The sequence below is a fragment of the Falco peregrinus genome, chromosome 5, assembly GCF_023634155.1.
Source record: "Falco peregrinus isolate bFalPer1 chromosome 5, bFalPer1.pri, whole genome shotgun sequence".
Lineage (NCBI taxonomy): Eukaryota > Metazoa > Chordata > Aves > Falconiformes > Falconidae > Falco > Falco peregrinus.
In genome coordinates this window covers 92,810,773-92,823,280 of record NC_073725.1, presented here as the reverse complement: position 1 = coordinate 92,823,280, position 12,508 = coordinate 92,810,773, and the positions used below count along the sequence as shown (strand labels likewise).

Here is a 12,508-nt window from a genome sequence, read left to right as displayed (position 1 = left end):
ATGGGAATTCCACTTGGGATTAAAAAAAAAAAAAACAAAACAAAAAAACTAACAAAGAAACAAACACCCCAAAACCCCCAAAACAACTGTGACTTGGTAACTCTTTACCCCTCTTGCCCCTTTAGTGATTATCCTGAATAAGATAAATCTCTCTGCCTATTTGCAGGTTACTTAACTGCTTAATTCATGGACAGGCAGATGCCTGATTAGAAGTGAATTGGTTTGCACAGTATATTTGTTCTGCATGTCTGGTAGTTTTTGGTTGTTGTTTTTTTTTTTTTAAACCAAGTAAGTTTAGACCATGCTGAGGTTTTTTCCCACTTCCAGCTCTGTTAGAGTTTTGACGTGCCTGTGATTCTGTTCCATCAGGTAAACCCTGACTATGAGGAAGATGACCTGGAGTGTCAATCCTCAGTAAGTATAGGCAAGAGTATGATCTTGCCCCTAATTGAGGAGGGCTTGACACAGGCCCCGGGTGGTTACCTGGCCGGTGCATAGATGGTCCAGGCTTTGTTGCTAGTGAAGAAACTAAAAAACTGAGAATGATGGGAAGTCTTTTAAGGCCTGTCCAGAAGAGTGGGTGTTGGAAACTGGATTAGACTTTACAGATGAGCAATGCATTTGAAACCAAATTTGTACATTACCTGGACCCCCTCGCCTCCCCCCTTTGTAGCATCTCTTTTTCTGTCTTCCTATTTCTTAAACCTTTCTTCCTTGAAGCATGCTCTTGAATAGGTCTGAAAAGCAAGTTCTTCAAGGTGACACCAGACGGCAAGTGTTCCTAACAGAATGCTCGTGGTGCTGTGCCAGTCAGTCGTCTGACCTCCCTGTTCAAGAAATTAATTCCCATTGTCATTTTAGCTTGTCACAGGAAAGCCAGGATAAAGGGTCTAGAGAGCAAGATTGGCAGGGTGAGAAATATTTCAGTGCCATTCTTCTGATTTTTCCTCTGAAAGCCAGTCTGTGTGGTTTTCGGTAAACGCTGTGTCAAAGATTGAGTGTACTGATGCTTTGTATTAATAGAAGCTTCTCTTTGGTGTTGAAGGAAGCAGCATTGCTTCCGTACTTGAAAACAGATAAAAGTGGAACAGCACTTTCCGTTGTGCATTATGTTTTTTCATTTGGATTTGACTGTATTCTTACGCAGCTTTCTTGGTCATTTATGCTGTATTATGGAAGATGTGTTCCATTTGGATATGAAAAAGAACTACTACTCAAATTTTGAGAAGATGAATGCACAGTGAGGCTTTGGAGTCCTGCAGGGTGGATTTTTCCTTCTAAAAGGATTTCTCATTATAGCCTGGCCATTAAAATGCTTACCCTTGCCCCCAGATATTGAGCTGTTATCCTGATTAGTTCCTGGTGGTATTTGGCAGCAAACACTGATCTTCTGACAGCTTGACTTCAGTAAACATCCTGAAAAAATGAACAAAAAGATCCCACAAAGCTATTGTTTGGGGAAGGGTAACCCAACACTGAATTGTTTTGTTGGCTTAACTTTTTGAAAGTTGATCAGTGTTGAGGTCTTACATAGGCATCCATCCTACTGGTGATATGCTGAGGTCTCCTGGTAAGTGCAGTAATAATAACACGCTGGCTTCAGAGTTGTACTGACTTTCCCTGCTCTGCCTCTTTACCACTAGGTGGCAAAAATAGACCATAAAGAATAGGATCAGGAGCACATAATTCATTTCCGACACAAAATTACTGCATCGTTTAACATTCAGTAGTGACAGGATCGTGTAGGCTGCTTTACCCAACTTTATCCAAACTTCACCTTGATCCAAATGTGAGCTGCCTGCAAGACGTCAGGTTTACTTGCACAGCTCTGTGTTTTGTTGTTGATTTTTTCTTATGCCTTGGTGAGCTGTACAAGAACAGGATTGAAATGGGCATGGGTGAGATGCCAGCTAGTACCTTTCAGAGTTAAAGGGGACTGCTGTCATCAGCTTCAGGGTTTAAGGTTTAGTTCTCACTAAATGGCCCCATTTCCTACTTTCTGATTTACTACTCATTTTCCGCTTTGCCACGGTTTCAGTAACTGACCTGTTGTCTCCTGAACTACAAATTGTGAATACAGAGGTGCTGCCTTACTGTGGGGATGAAGGAGACAGCAGAAGTGTGGAGAATTCATTCCAAGTGAGCAAATTTCTCCCGGTGTAAAGCTTCCAGATGGTCTCTCAGTCTATAGTTCCTCCTTATCTTGAAAGCACACTCCCAGTGTGTGTTTCTGTTCCATACACCTGCCTGCCTGTTCCCAAGTGCAAAGTCAGACCTTAAATGTCACTACTTTACAGCCAAGTTCATTGACTGCAAATGTGCTAACTACAGAGTATCCTGAGGTACAAGCACCAGTAGATACTGTCACCATATGTTTAAGAATTGCAATGACTTACACCAGGACTTTGAAAAACAGGTACTTGAGTGCTGACTGCTTTGGGTGTCTACCTTCCGTTGGTGCCACGATCACACAGAAGCTGGTAAATTGGGTCTTGATTGCTCTGAAAAGTACCTCTTGGATTCAGATGTTTATACATGGACAGCTGGTTCCTGTGTTGTCAGACAGCCACTTTTTCATTGTCTAGTGATAACTGGTATCTCTGTAGTAAAAGGGTTTAGAGAAAGTTGCTGCTCCTTTTTCCTAGGTTTTTTTTTCCCCTACCCTTTTGTCCTTTCATCTGAAACTCCAGGGTTTTAATCAGTTGATGCTAGTACCTTTACTTTGCTAAAGGAGGCTGGTAATTTGCTGGCACCTTGGAAAGAAAGATACTTCTGATGCTATGGTCTTTGAACATGTGCTTGTGTGCATCATAAGCTCTAGCGTTAACAGCAAGACATCTAACTTCTTGATTAGCTTTTTGTTTTGTTTGGCTGTGACTGATAGATGAGAGTCCCATTTTTGCTGCTGATTTTCACATTTGCAGCTCACATAACTGCTTTATTAGGGTGATAATTGCAATATTTCAAATACATTTCAAGAGCTGGTAGTGTCAGGGGTGGGGATCTTAGCAGGCGTGGGTCATCTGAAACTTGTCAGAGTTCCTAGTGTGCTGTGGGGTGAATGGCTGGAGGATTCTGAGACTCTTCTGATGCTGTCTGCAGGACATAACCTCTGTGGTTTAGGATTCATTGTGTTTGTGATCCGGAAATACTCAGAAGTTATTAACACCAGGGAAAGCAAATAAATGGTTGTCAGGAGCAGCTATTTGTCAGTTTTACTGGCGTCCTGAAGCCCAGCTGTCTTAACTAGTACTTGGAGTGGTTCAGAGTCATGTCTGCACATCAGAGGGCACACCTATGTAACACTAGGCAGGTGGGTCTGTGGGGCTTGGTCTGACTGTGTGTGATGGGACTTCTTCCGCAGCTGGACCCTGAGCAGGATGCCTCCAGAAGAGGCTTGCACAGTGCTCAGGAGAAGATGGCTTACTCTCTGGTGTCTGTCCCTGAAGGGAATGATATCTCCTCCATCTTTGAGTTGGACCCTACCACCTTGCGAGGAGGAGACAGCCTTGTCCCCAGGTACAGCTAAGCATACTATTAGAACTGACTGTCTGCTTTGTAGTTTGATTTTTTAGTTGTTTTTTTTTAAGGTAAAGCTGTCTTCCACTGTTTTTCTTTTATCCTTTGGAATTAAGTTTCTTCCTCAAGTTAATGTAGAAATATTCACAAGTGCCTGAAGCTTCACTGAAGTACTTTACTATTGAGCTATAAGTAACAGAACACCATTTTACAGGTGGGAAAATTGAGATGAAGAGAATTCCTTCCCACTGAACAACCTGGGACTAAAAGCCTTGACTGTCCGATCAAGGCAGTCCCATGACCTGTCTGTATTATCTTAGCTGGGATTTAACATCAAGTATTTAGCATGGTGTTTTCTGTTGTTTACGTGTCCTGTACTGTTCCTATGGTACTTCTTGAAACATGCTGAACCCTTCAGTGATTCACAGTCTGCTTGCAGGCTTTTTGCTGTCTCTTCCCACCAAGAAACCACAGCAGATTTGTTTCATTTACTTAAACCAACTCTCTAAATCATCAGATACTTGTAAGTTAGCACAAGTTAATGTGGCCACTAAAAGCAGCTGTCCTGGCTGCCTTTCCTGTCCTTTGGGCTGCCATGGTTGTGTGGCAAGAGGGGGTTGTGCTGCAGCTGAGAGGCTGTTTCTTAGCCTGGACTAAGATGCTCATCATACTCTGGTTTGACACATTTTACCAAAGACGTGGTCTGTGCAAAATAGTGTCATTGCCTGAAATACCTGAGAAGACAGTCTGGAAACAGCTGTCCCTGTAGGAGTTCTGCTAGAGAAAGTTGCTGGATACTGGTCTCCTGTTCTGGTATCTTAATGGACCTTCATTGTTTGCACAACATTGACTAGCTGTACGAAGAGTCAAAAAAAATCTCAGTTTAGGAAATGGAATAGGTATCGGGGAGTTACAGGCTGAAAAACAGAAAGGTAAGGGAGGAAGCTGACAGCTCTGATACAGTGTAGCATGTGGAAATGAGAGGACTTGAAGAGGCTTAATTTGTTACTGAGCAGCAGCTGAGTTACAGCAACAAAATATAGATACAGTCCTGTTTACAGCAGAATCGATTTTGTTATATAAGACTTCCTAAGGTGAATTTATAGAATGAAATAAAGAGAGTCTTATTCCTGTTATGGTATGCAGCATGGATAAAGATGACACTTTTTTCCCACTTGCTCCTGCCAACATCTTGCAATTCGAACAATGTGAACATTTCCCGTCTGGGAAACTGACTCATGCTTTGAAACTTTTGACTTTCTTTCAGGAACTCTTACGTCAGACTTAGGCACCTTTGCACTAACACCTGGGTTCACAGCACCAACATCCCTATTGATAAAGAAGAGGAGAAGCCTGTGATGCTTAAAGTAAGTGCTTTTACTTTGTGTAAGCACATCCTTTGGTTCCTGTACTTTCACAGAAGTGGTGTTGCCAGGAGAACTCCAGTCCCTTGAGACTACTGGATTTGTCAAGCAGTTTAACAGTAATGAATAGTGCCTACGCAAAATATTAAACTACCATGAAAACCTAGTCTCTACCAGTTATGCTGTTCACTTTCTACCACAGTCATCATGAGGAGAACTTTATTTTCCCACTGTTTACAGCAGCATTTTTCAATCTTACCTGATGTTTCTCTAGATTTAGGAGCAGCTTTGAGCTTACACAGAGTGGTACTGTTCTCAGAGTTTGGCTTCATCAGTAGACTCATACTAAGTGGAGCGTGGCTTTTCTTCTGTTTTGTTGTCACTGAGTGTATGAATTGCTACTTTGTTTTCTGCCTATTTGATGATAGAACTTCTCTGGGTTTCAGATTGGTACCTCTCCAGTGAAAGAGGACAAAGAAGCTTTTGCTATAGTACCAGTTTCCCCTGCAGAGGTTCGGGACTTGGATTTTGCAAATGATGCAAGTAAGGTTTTAGGTTCCATTGCTGGCAAGTTGGAAAAGGGAACAATAACCCAGAATGAAAGAAGGTAAGGAAACAAGAATTTGGTTCAGATAATGTAGTTTCCTTTACTCAGTAACCGTTTCTTGGAAAATTTAATCTATGTATGGTATCTTCGGAAGAGGGATTTTGTTTCCTCCTTGATGAGATTTAAAACAAAATAAAAGCTGATAGCTTTATTGTTGACGTGTCCATAGTGGAGGTTCTCAAGCCGGTTCTGTCAAGCCCTCCTCGTTGCTCTGTGAAGTGAGAGCATGAGAACTGTTGTTGTGAACTTGGAGGAATAATCCACAGCATACCTTTTTGATGGGCTTTGCAATTTGAGTGTGGGAATTCATAATCCATCTTGTGAAGACTGAACATATGACTTCTTGCAAATCCTCTGACCATGTCTGTGAAAAGTACGTGGCCACACAATAAGAGCGCAGAGTCGGCTGTGTAAGACCGCGTAAGGGCCCATGTGCTTCTATAGCTGATGTATTTTATCTGGCCTTGCGAGAGATTATCGTAACTGCCAAGTATAACTTGGCGAGTGTATAGTTACCATAAAGTGGTATCACTGTTGCACTGCTGTTGTGTTCTAGCTATTAGACGGTGAGGCTACAGCAATAGGGAGCGTTAGTTCCTAATTTTAAGTTCTGTACAAACCTTTGTGCTTTATTGAGCATCTGAGTCAGTCTCTAATTGATCTTTTTTTTTAACTTAGCATTTTGAAATCTATGTAAACTTACACTGACATTGTTCTTTTAACAGTTAGAATTTGTATTCTTGTATTAACAACCTCTGGCTTTCCTATAGATCTGTTACCAAATTGTTGGAGGATTTGGTCTACTTTGTTACTGGTGGAACTAACTCTGGCCAAGATGTCCTTGAAGTGGTATTTTCTAAACCTAATAGGGAACGGCAAAAACTGATGAGAGAACAGAATATTCTAAAGCAGGTAGGCTGCATTTTTTTCTAAACTCTGTCTACAGGAAGGGTTGTGAGAAAAAGAGAACCTGGCCAAATTATTGGGACCAAAAGATCCTTTGAGTTTCTAGCTTTTAGCAGGCTGTTGGTGGTAGACTGTAGGCTTTACGTTGCTATAAGAAAAAATTGCAGAATGTGGTGTTAAATAAAGGTCATCAACAATATCTTCTGTCCAGCCTACTCTGTGGCCATGAAACTTGAGAACTATATTGTATTTCTGATGCACCTTTTAGAAATTTAAAGACTCTGACACTTTTACACTTATTTTAATAACTTTTACACTTATTTTAATCAGGTGAAGGCAGTGTCTCATGGGATTTTGTCTTTGTTTTTTAATAAATCCATAGATTTTCAAGTTGTTGCAAGCACCATTTACAGACAGTGGTGATGGCCCGATGTTGCGGCTGGAGGAGCTCGGAGACCAGCGTCATGCTCCTTTCAGACACATATGTCGGCTTTGCTACCGAGTCCTGAGACACTCTCAGCAGGATTACAGAAAGAATCAGGTTTGAAATACATCTTTAGATTTCAATGGCACTAACATTGTTCCCGTGCTCCCCAAAAATAAAAGCTGTGTCCCATTAATTAAACTCTGCTGTGCTGTGGTTGTGCAGTCAGCAAGAGACTTTTGAATTGCTCAGTTGTACTCTATCTGGCATTTTTCATCTCTACCAGACACTATATGCGGTGTAATTGGTACCAGTTCTAAGGGGAATTTAAGAAAACCATGGAATTGCTAACTGTCAAATCCAGGTGAATTGGAAGATTGTCTTCACTGTTGCACTCTATAAGCTCCACTGAAAGGTGGCCTGTGAATTAAGGCTGTTCGTTTTTTGTTGCAATTATTAAAAAAAGACTCTTACCAGATAAGGATAAATGCCTTGGTGTGGTTTCTAGCCGGGGAGGGCGAGAGGTTAAGGTTGTGTCATCACTTGCTTTCTTTCAAAAGAACAATTTGAATCTAGTTGAGTTTGCTTCTTGGCACGTTGATATTGACAAACATCTAACTGTTTTCTGTCATCAATCATTTTCTTAAGTTCTGTGGATTAATTGCAACACCTTCCTCCTTCCCTCTGTGTTTTGAAGGAATACATTGCAAAGCAGTTTGGCTTCATGCAGAAGCAAATTGGCTACGATGTTTTGGCCGAGGACACTATTACAGCACTGCTTCATAACAATCGCAAGCTCTTGGAGAAGCATATCACAGCTGCTGAGATCGACACGTTTGTTAGTCTCGTGAGGAAAAATAGGGAGCCCAGGTGAGATCTGCATTTTTTGAATGTATGATTACCCTTTTCCTGTTAACCTTCTGAGAAAAATCTGTACCTGCCAACTTGCTAGTAAGGAACCACAGCTAGTTCACTTCTATTTTGGCACACGCTATAGCTTCCCCCTCAGGCAACCGTCTCGCTCTGCAATGTTAAAATGGAGCTCTGAATGTTTTCTTTCTGAGATGTAGATTGCTTCAGTCTAGATCTCAACAATGATTGATACCCTTTTGGCGCACGTTTTCCAACAGGTTTTTGGATTACCTCTCGGATCTGTGCGTTTCCATGAACAAGTCTATTCCAGTGACACAGGAGCTGATTTGTAAAGCTGTGCTGAATCCAGCAAATGCAGACATTCTCATTGAAACCAAGTAAGTTAATGCCTTTAAAGATGGTTTTCCTAGCGTGAAACAGAAGGAAGGTGATTCAAAGCTGAGAGCACTGCTGGCACGTCTAGAGAAAGCAATTGAGTATGTGTGGGGTCCTCTTCAGATACACAGGAGATGGGTATTGGTGACAGCAGACACCTGCCATATGCATTCTCAGTCCTGCAGCCAGAGGAATCTTTCAAGATATCTCAGGCTTGATCAAAGTAGACAGACTGCAGGAAGGTGCGCAGGGTCCCGTGGGCCTGATCCTGCTCTGGGCTTCAGACATTGCTCCATCAGCTGCCGGAAGCGAGCGCGTGCTTCCTGGCTGTGCCCACCGAGCTCAGCCTGCGGCGCGGCAGGGGCTGGTGCTCGCCCGTTGCTGCTGCTGCGGTGAGGAGTCTGGTCCCCAGCCCTCAGCACTGCCCTGCCATTGCAGGTACCCACAGCAGGCACCACATCCCAACCGTCTGTCATAAAGATGGGTTTATTTGATATGAAGAACATGGCATAGTTACCATAAACAAGGTACTGTAGACGGGAAGCAGATCTTAGTCAGGTGGTATTTAAAACAAAATGGAAGAGAGTTTTCTTGCGCATTTAATTCTTCTCGTGAAATTGTAAAACTGTGTTTATTTCCACCAGCACTTAAAGTTGTTACATCACTTATTTGTTATTACTCTGGTGTGTTTAATTTGTCTTTTTTTCATATGTATGATCTTTTTTTTTCCTGAAAAGCTAAAAGTCCCCAAGCTTTTTTAGTTTCAGTAGCTGATTTGTTTCTAGTTATTTTGGCACGTAATCAAAAAAAAATTCTCATCCACCTGGCATTTATGGGAAAAAGAACTAACTGATTTTGAGATAATTTTTGTTTTATCAAATCCTTTCTTAGTCTGTTGAAAGGCCTTTGAACCAGTTTTCCTGTAAAGGTGTTTTTGAAAGTCAGTTAGACATGCCTTTAACTTCCTTGTTTCTTTATCATCATCAATTGAATGGAGCTGAAATACTGACTTTTTTAAAGGCTGAGTGGAAAGCTCATAATCTAAATTCATTCTAACCTAATGCTTTTATTATCAAAACACAGAAAATTTATGTAGTAGACCACTATTGCTGAAAGAGTAAGATACTCCACTTTTACTTTGCACAGTTGCAAGTTAAAATTTGTGTTTTCTGAATGCAGATGAGATCATAAAGTTAATTACTTTTGTATCACCAGTACATTTTAGCAAGTGTCTTAAAAGAAATGCTCTAAAAGATCTGCGTGGGTCTTGGCAGTTTGCAATATAACCTAACTTCCTTCTGGCAGGCTGGTCCTCTCTCGATTTGAGTTTGAAGAAGTGGCAAGTGGAGAAAATGCTTTGGAAGTTGGAGAAGATGAGGAAGAAGTGTGGTTGTTCTGGAGAGACAGTAACAAGGAGATCCGCAGTAAGAGTATCAGAGAGTTGGCTCAAGATGCTAAGGAAGGGCAGAAGGAAGATCGGGACGTGCTCAGCTACTACAGGTTAACAGCACGTGCAGTAGTTGGCTAGCAAAGTCCGTTAAGGCTGCCGGGAGAAGCCTTTGGTATATAGGCTGTAGCTGGTCTGGGGGAAAGGATGCTGGTTTTGTGGACAAAATAGCTGTTGGAATCTTGGATGAAGTCCCTTTGGAATGAGAACTAAAAGCACAAAGTTATTTGTGGTGAGAAGTTCAATTATAGAATCATAGGATCGTTTAGGTTGGAAAAGATCTTTCAGATCATAGAGTCCAACCGTTAACCCAGCATGCCAAAGCCCACTGCTAACCCTTGTCCCTAAGCGCCACATATACACGTCTTTTTAAATACCGCCGGGGTTGGGACCCCCACCACCTCCCTGGACAACCTGTGCCAGTGCTTGACCACCCTCTTGGTGAAGAAATTTTTCCTAATATCTAATCGAAACATCCCAAGAGTAACTTGAGGCTGTTCCCTCCTGTCTTGCTGCTTGTCACCTGGGAGAAGAGACGGACAGACACACACACCCCTACCCCGCTGTGGGGCATCTGCAGAGAGCGATCAGCCCCCCCAGCCCTTCCTCTCCAGGCTGAACCCCCCCAGCTCCCCCCGCCCCCCCTCAGCCTTGTGCCCCAGCCCCTGCCCGGCTCTGGACACGCTCCAGCCCCTCAGGGTCTGGCTGGGGCTGAGGGGCCCAAACCTGAGCCCCGGCTCCGAGGGGCGGCTGCACCAGCGCCCAGCGCAGGGGGACGGGCGCTGCCCTCTCCTGCTGGCCACGCTGCTTCGGACACAGCCAGGGTGCTGTTATCTGCATGAGCAAGTTTAAACTGATTAAAAAGAAAAAATGTAATTGAGGTTTAGAGTGCCTCAAATTTGCACAGCATTAACGCCTGGATTTCTGCCTGAGTTCCCCATATGTGTGTTCTGGGGGAGCCTGTATGTTAACCCTTTAGGTTACCTGTATTCAGGCGTAGTTGGGGTGAACAGCTGCTTGCAGGAAGAACAGGATTTGACCATGCAGATGGCTTTGCTTTTGAATTTAAAGAGGTCACTGTTCTCCCTGCCTTCTAAATTGCTCTCTAAGCTGAAAGCCTTTAGTGATCCTGTAGTTCTCGGCAGAACAATGTATGAAGTTATGAAAACGGTTTGATTGATGTGCAGTGCTCTTTTGTACGGCTTAAGCTATGCTTTTAGCAGTTTCTAATGTGAAGCGATGTTTCCAGATGACTTGACAAGACACCAAGTTCTTGGCATAGTGTAAGATCAGGTTTCAGCCCAGACCAAATTCCTGTGTCTGGGTTATAAACTTCTATGAGTACTTTGATGGACTCAGTTGTGGTGATACAGAAAGTACAACTAGATATTTTTTTTAATAGCTATCATACTTTGCACTACCTCTTCCATTGAAATGGGTCTTGCAGTAGACTTCTTAATACATGTTTTTATTTGAGCCTATTGTAGGACTAAGCTCAGAAGGAGACCTCTTGTATATATTTTAAAAATTTGTATATGCTTTCAAAATAGATTTTTCTTGCGCTTGTTTTTAATTAAAACTGATAGCATTAATTAATTTTAGTCTACATTGTAGACTCATGAATGTGCTTAGAACAAGGGTTTAGGATACAATTTGGTCAAATTCCCACGAGGGGTGCTGAGAATGAAAAGGAACATGCTTTCAATTAAATGTTCGTTTCTTTAGGAAACCTCAAGCTGACGCTATTCAACACAAGCCTGTCTGAATGCTCATGAATATTGGACATGTGCTTTGTGACTAAAGGTTGATTGTCAGTCTGTTGGATGTGCATGACTTAAATGCCAGTTGCTTGCTTTCAGTTTATGGACTGAAAAGTTTAGGAGTTAAATTTAGTTTTTCTCTACCAATTCTTTCACTGGAGGGAGCAGAGCTCAGCAGCTGTTTGATCAGGTACCTAATTTTTAATGATTCTGTAGTCCATCTATGTTGTTGCCTCAGTGAACAATTGTGGCTTCAGCATCAGTAAAAATTGTTTAGTCTTCTACAGTATTTAGGCTGAGCTGCCTTAAGTATTCCTTGGATCCTTCTGTAGCTTTCATAAACAGTGTTACTTAATTCTGTGAAACTCTCAGGCAAATACGATGACTCCTTTTATTCTATTTTTCCACTGTCACCTTTTAGTAGTGTTTGATAAGTATGTTGTTCTTCCCATAGTAAGTATTGGCTATATTACTGAAAATAAAAGAATCATTCTGTTAATACATAAGAGTATATCAGTACTGTACCCAGTGGACATTTCTGAAAATTAGTGTAAGCTGTTGATGTATTTTTTTTTTTTATTTTTTCCCCTGAAGATACCAGCTAAACCTCTTTGCTAGAATGTGCCTTGATCGACAGTACTTGGCCATAAATGAAATATCTGGCCAGCTGGATGTGGACCTCATTCTCCGTTGCATGTCTGATGAAAACTTGCCATATGATCTGAGAGCATCTTTCTGCCGGCTAATGCTTCATATGCATGTTGATCGTGACCCCCAAGAACAAGTAACACCAGTGAAGTATGCTCGCCTGTGGTCTGAAATACCTTCTGAAATTGCTATTGATGAGTAAGTACTTGCTGGAATGGTGTGGGAAAGGAAATTACATCACTCTTGATTATTAAAACAAAACCAGATCAATCCTAAACTCATGCATTATTTAGACTGTTTCTGTTTAAAAATCCCCAACCATAATGTATTCAAACCCCTAGTTTCATGCCTGTACTGTTTGCTGGACAGAACCTTCCTGACAACAAAATAACCTTCCTGTGTGTGCGTGGTGGAAGCTGTGAGGCCGTGGGGTTTTATCTCCAAAATGCAGAGTGATCACAGTGATGGTCTGTCTCTGATTTGGGTGATGTGACAAGTGACCTAGCCCTGGGGAGCAAAAGCAAGGGAGGACTATCTTATTTTTCGTCCTGCCTTATTTGATTAGAGTATCAACTCTGCAGGGCA

At 42.0% G+C, this 12,508-nt stretch overlaps 1 protein-coding gene across 15 annotated transcripts in view; it reads left to right on the top strand.

Moving 5' to 3' along the window:
* Positions 1-12,508, top strand: part of ITPR1 (inositol 1,4,5-trisphosphate receptor type 1) — a 183,644-nt gene that overhangs the window by 65,936 nt on the left and 105,200 nt on the right. For 11 of the 15 annotated variants that reach the window (XM_055806271.1, XM_055806270.1, XM_055806273.1 and 8 more), the window contains 10 exons: positions 370-414; positions 3,365-3,519; positions 4,787-4,886; positions 5,330-5,490; positions 6,261-6,402; positions 6,779-6,937; positions 7,518-7,690; positions 7,951-8,070; positions 9,374-9,568; positions 11,870-12,121. In XM_055806271.1, coding sequence (XP_055662246.1) covers positions 370-414; positions 3,365-3,519; positions 4,787-4,886; positions 5,330-5,490; positions 6,261-6,402; positions 6,779-6,937; positions 7,518-7,690; positions 7,951-8,070; positions 9,374-9,568; positions 11,870-12,121 — 1,502 coding nt within the window. The remainder of the gene's footprint in view (positions 1-369; positions 415-3,364; positions 3,520-4,786; positions 4,887-5,329; positions 5,491-6,260; positions 6,403-6,778; positions 6,938-7,517; positions 7,691-7,950; positions 8,071-9,373; positions 9,569-11,869; positions 12,122-12,508) is intronic. The other 4 variants (XM_055806274.1, XM_055806280.1, XM_055806281.1 and 1 more) reach the window with 1 other exon arrangement.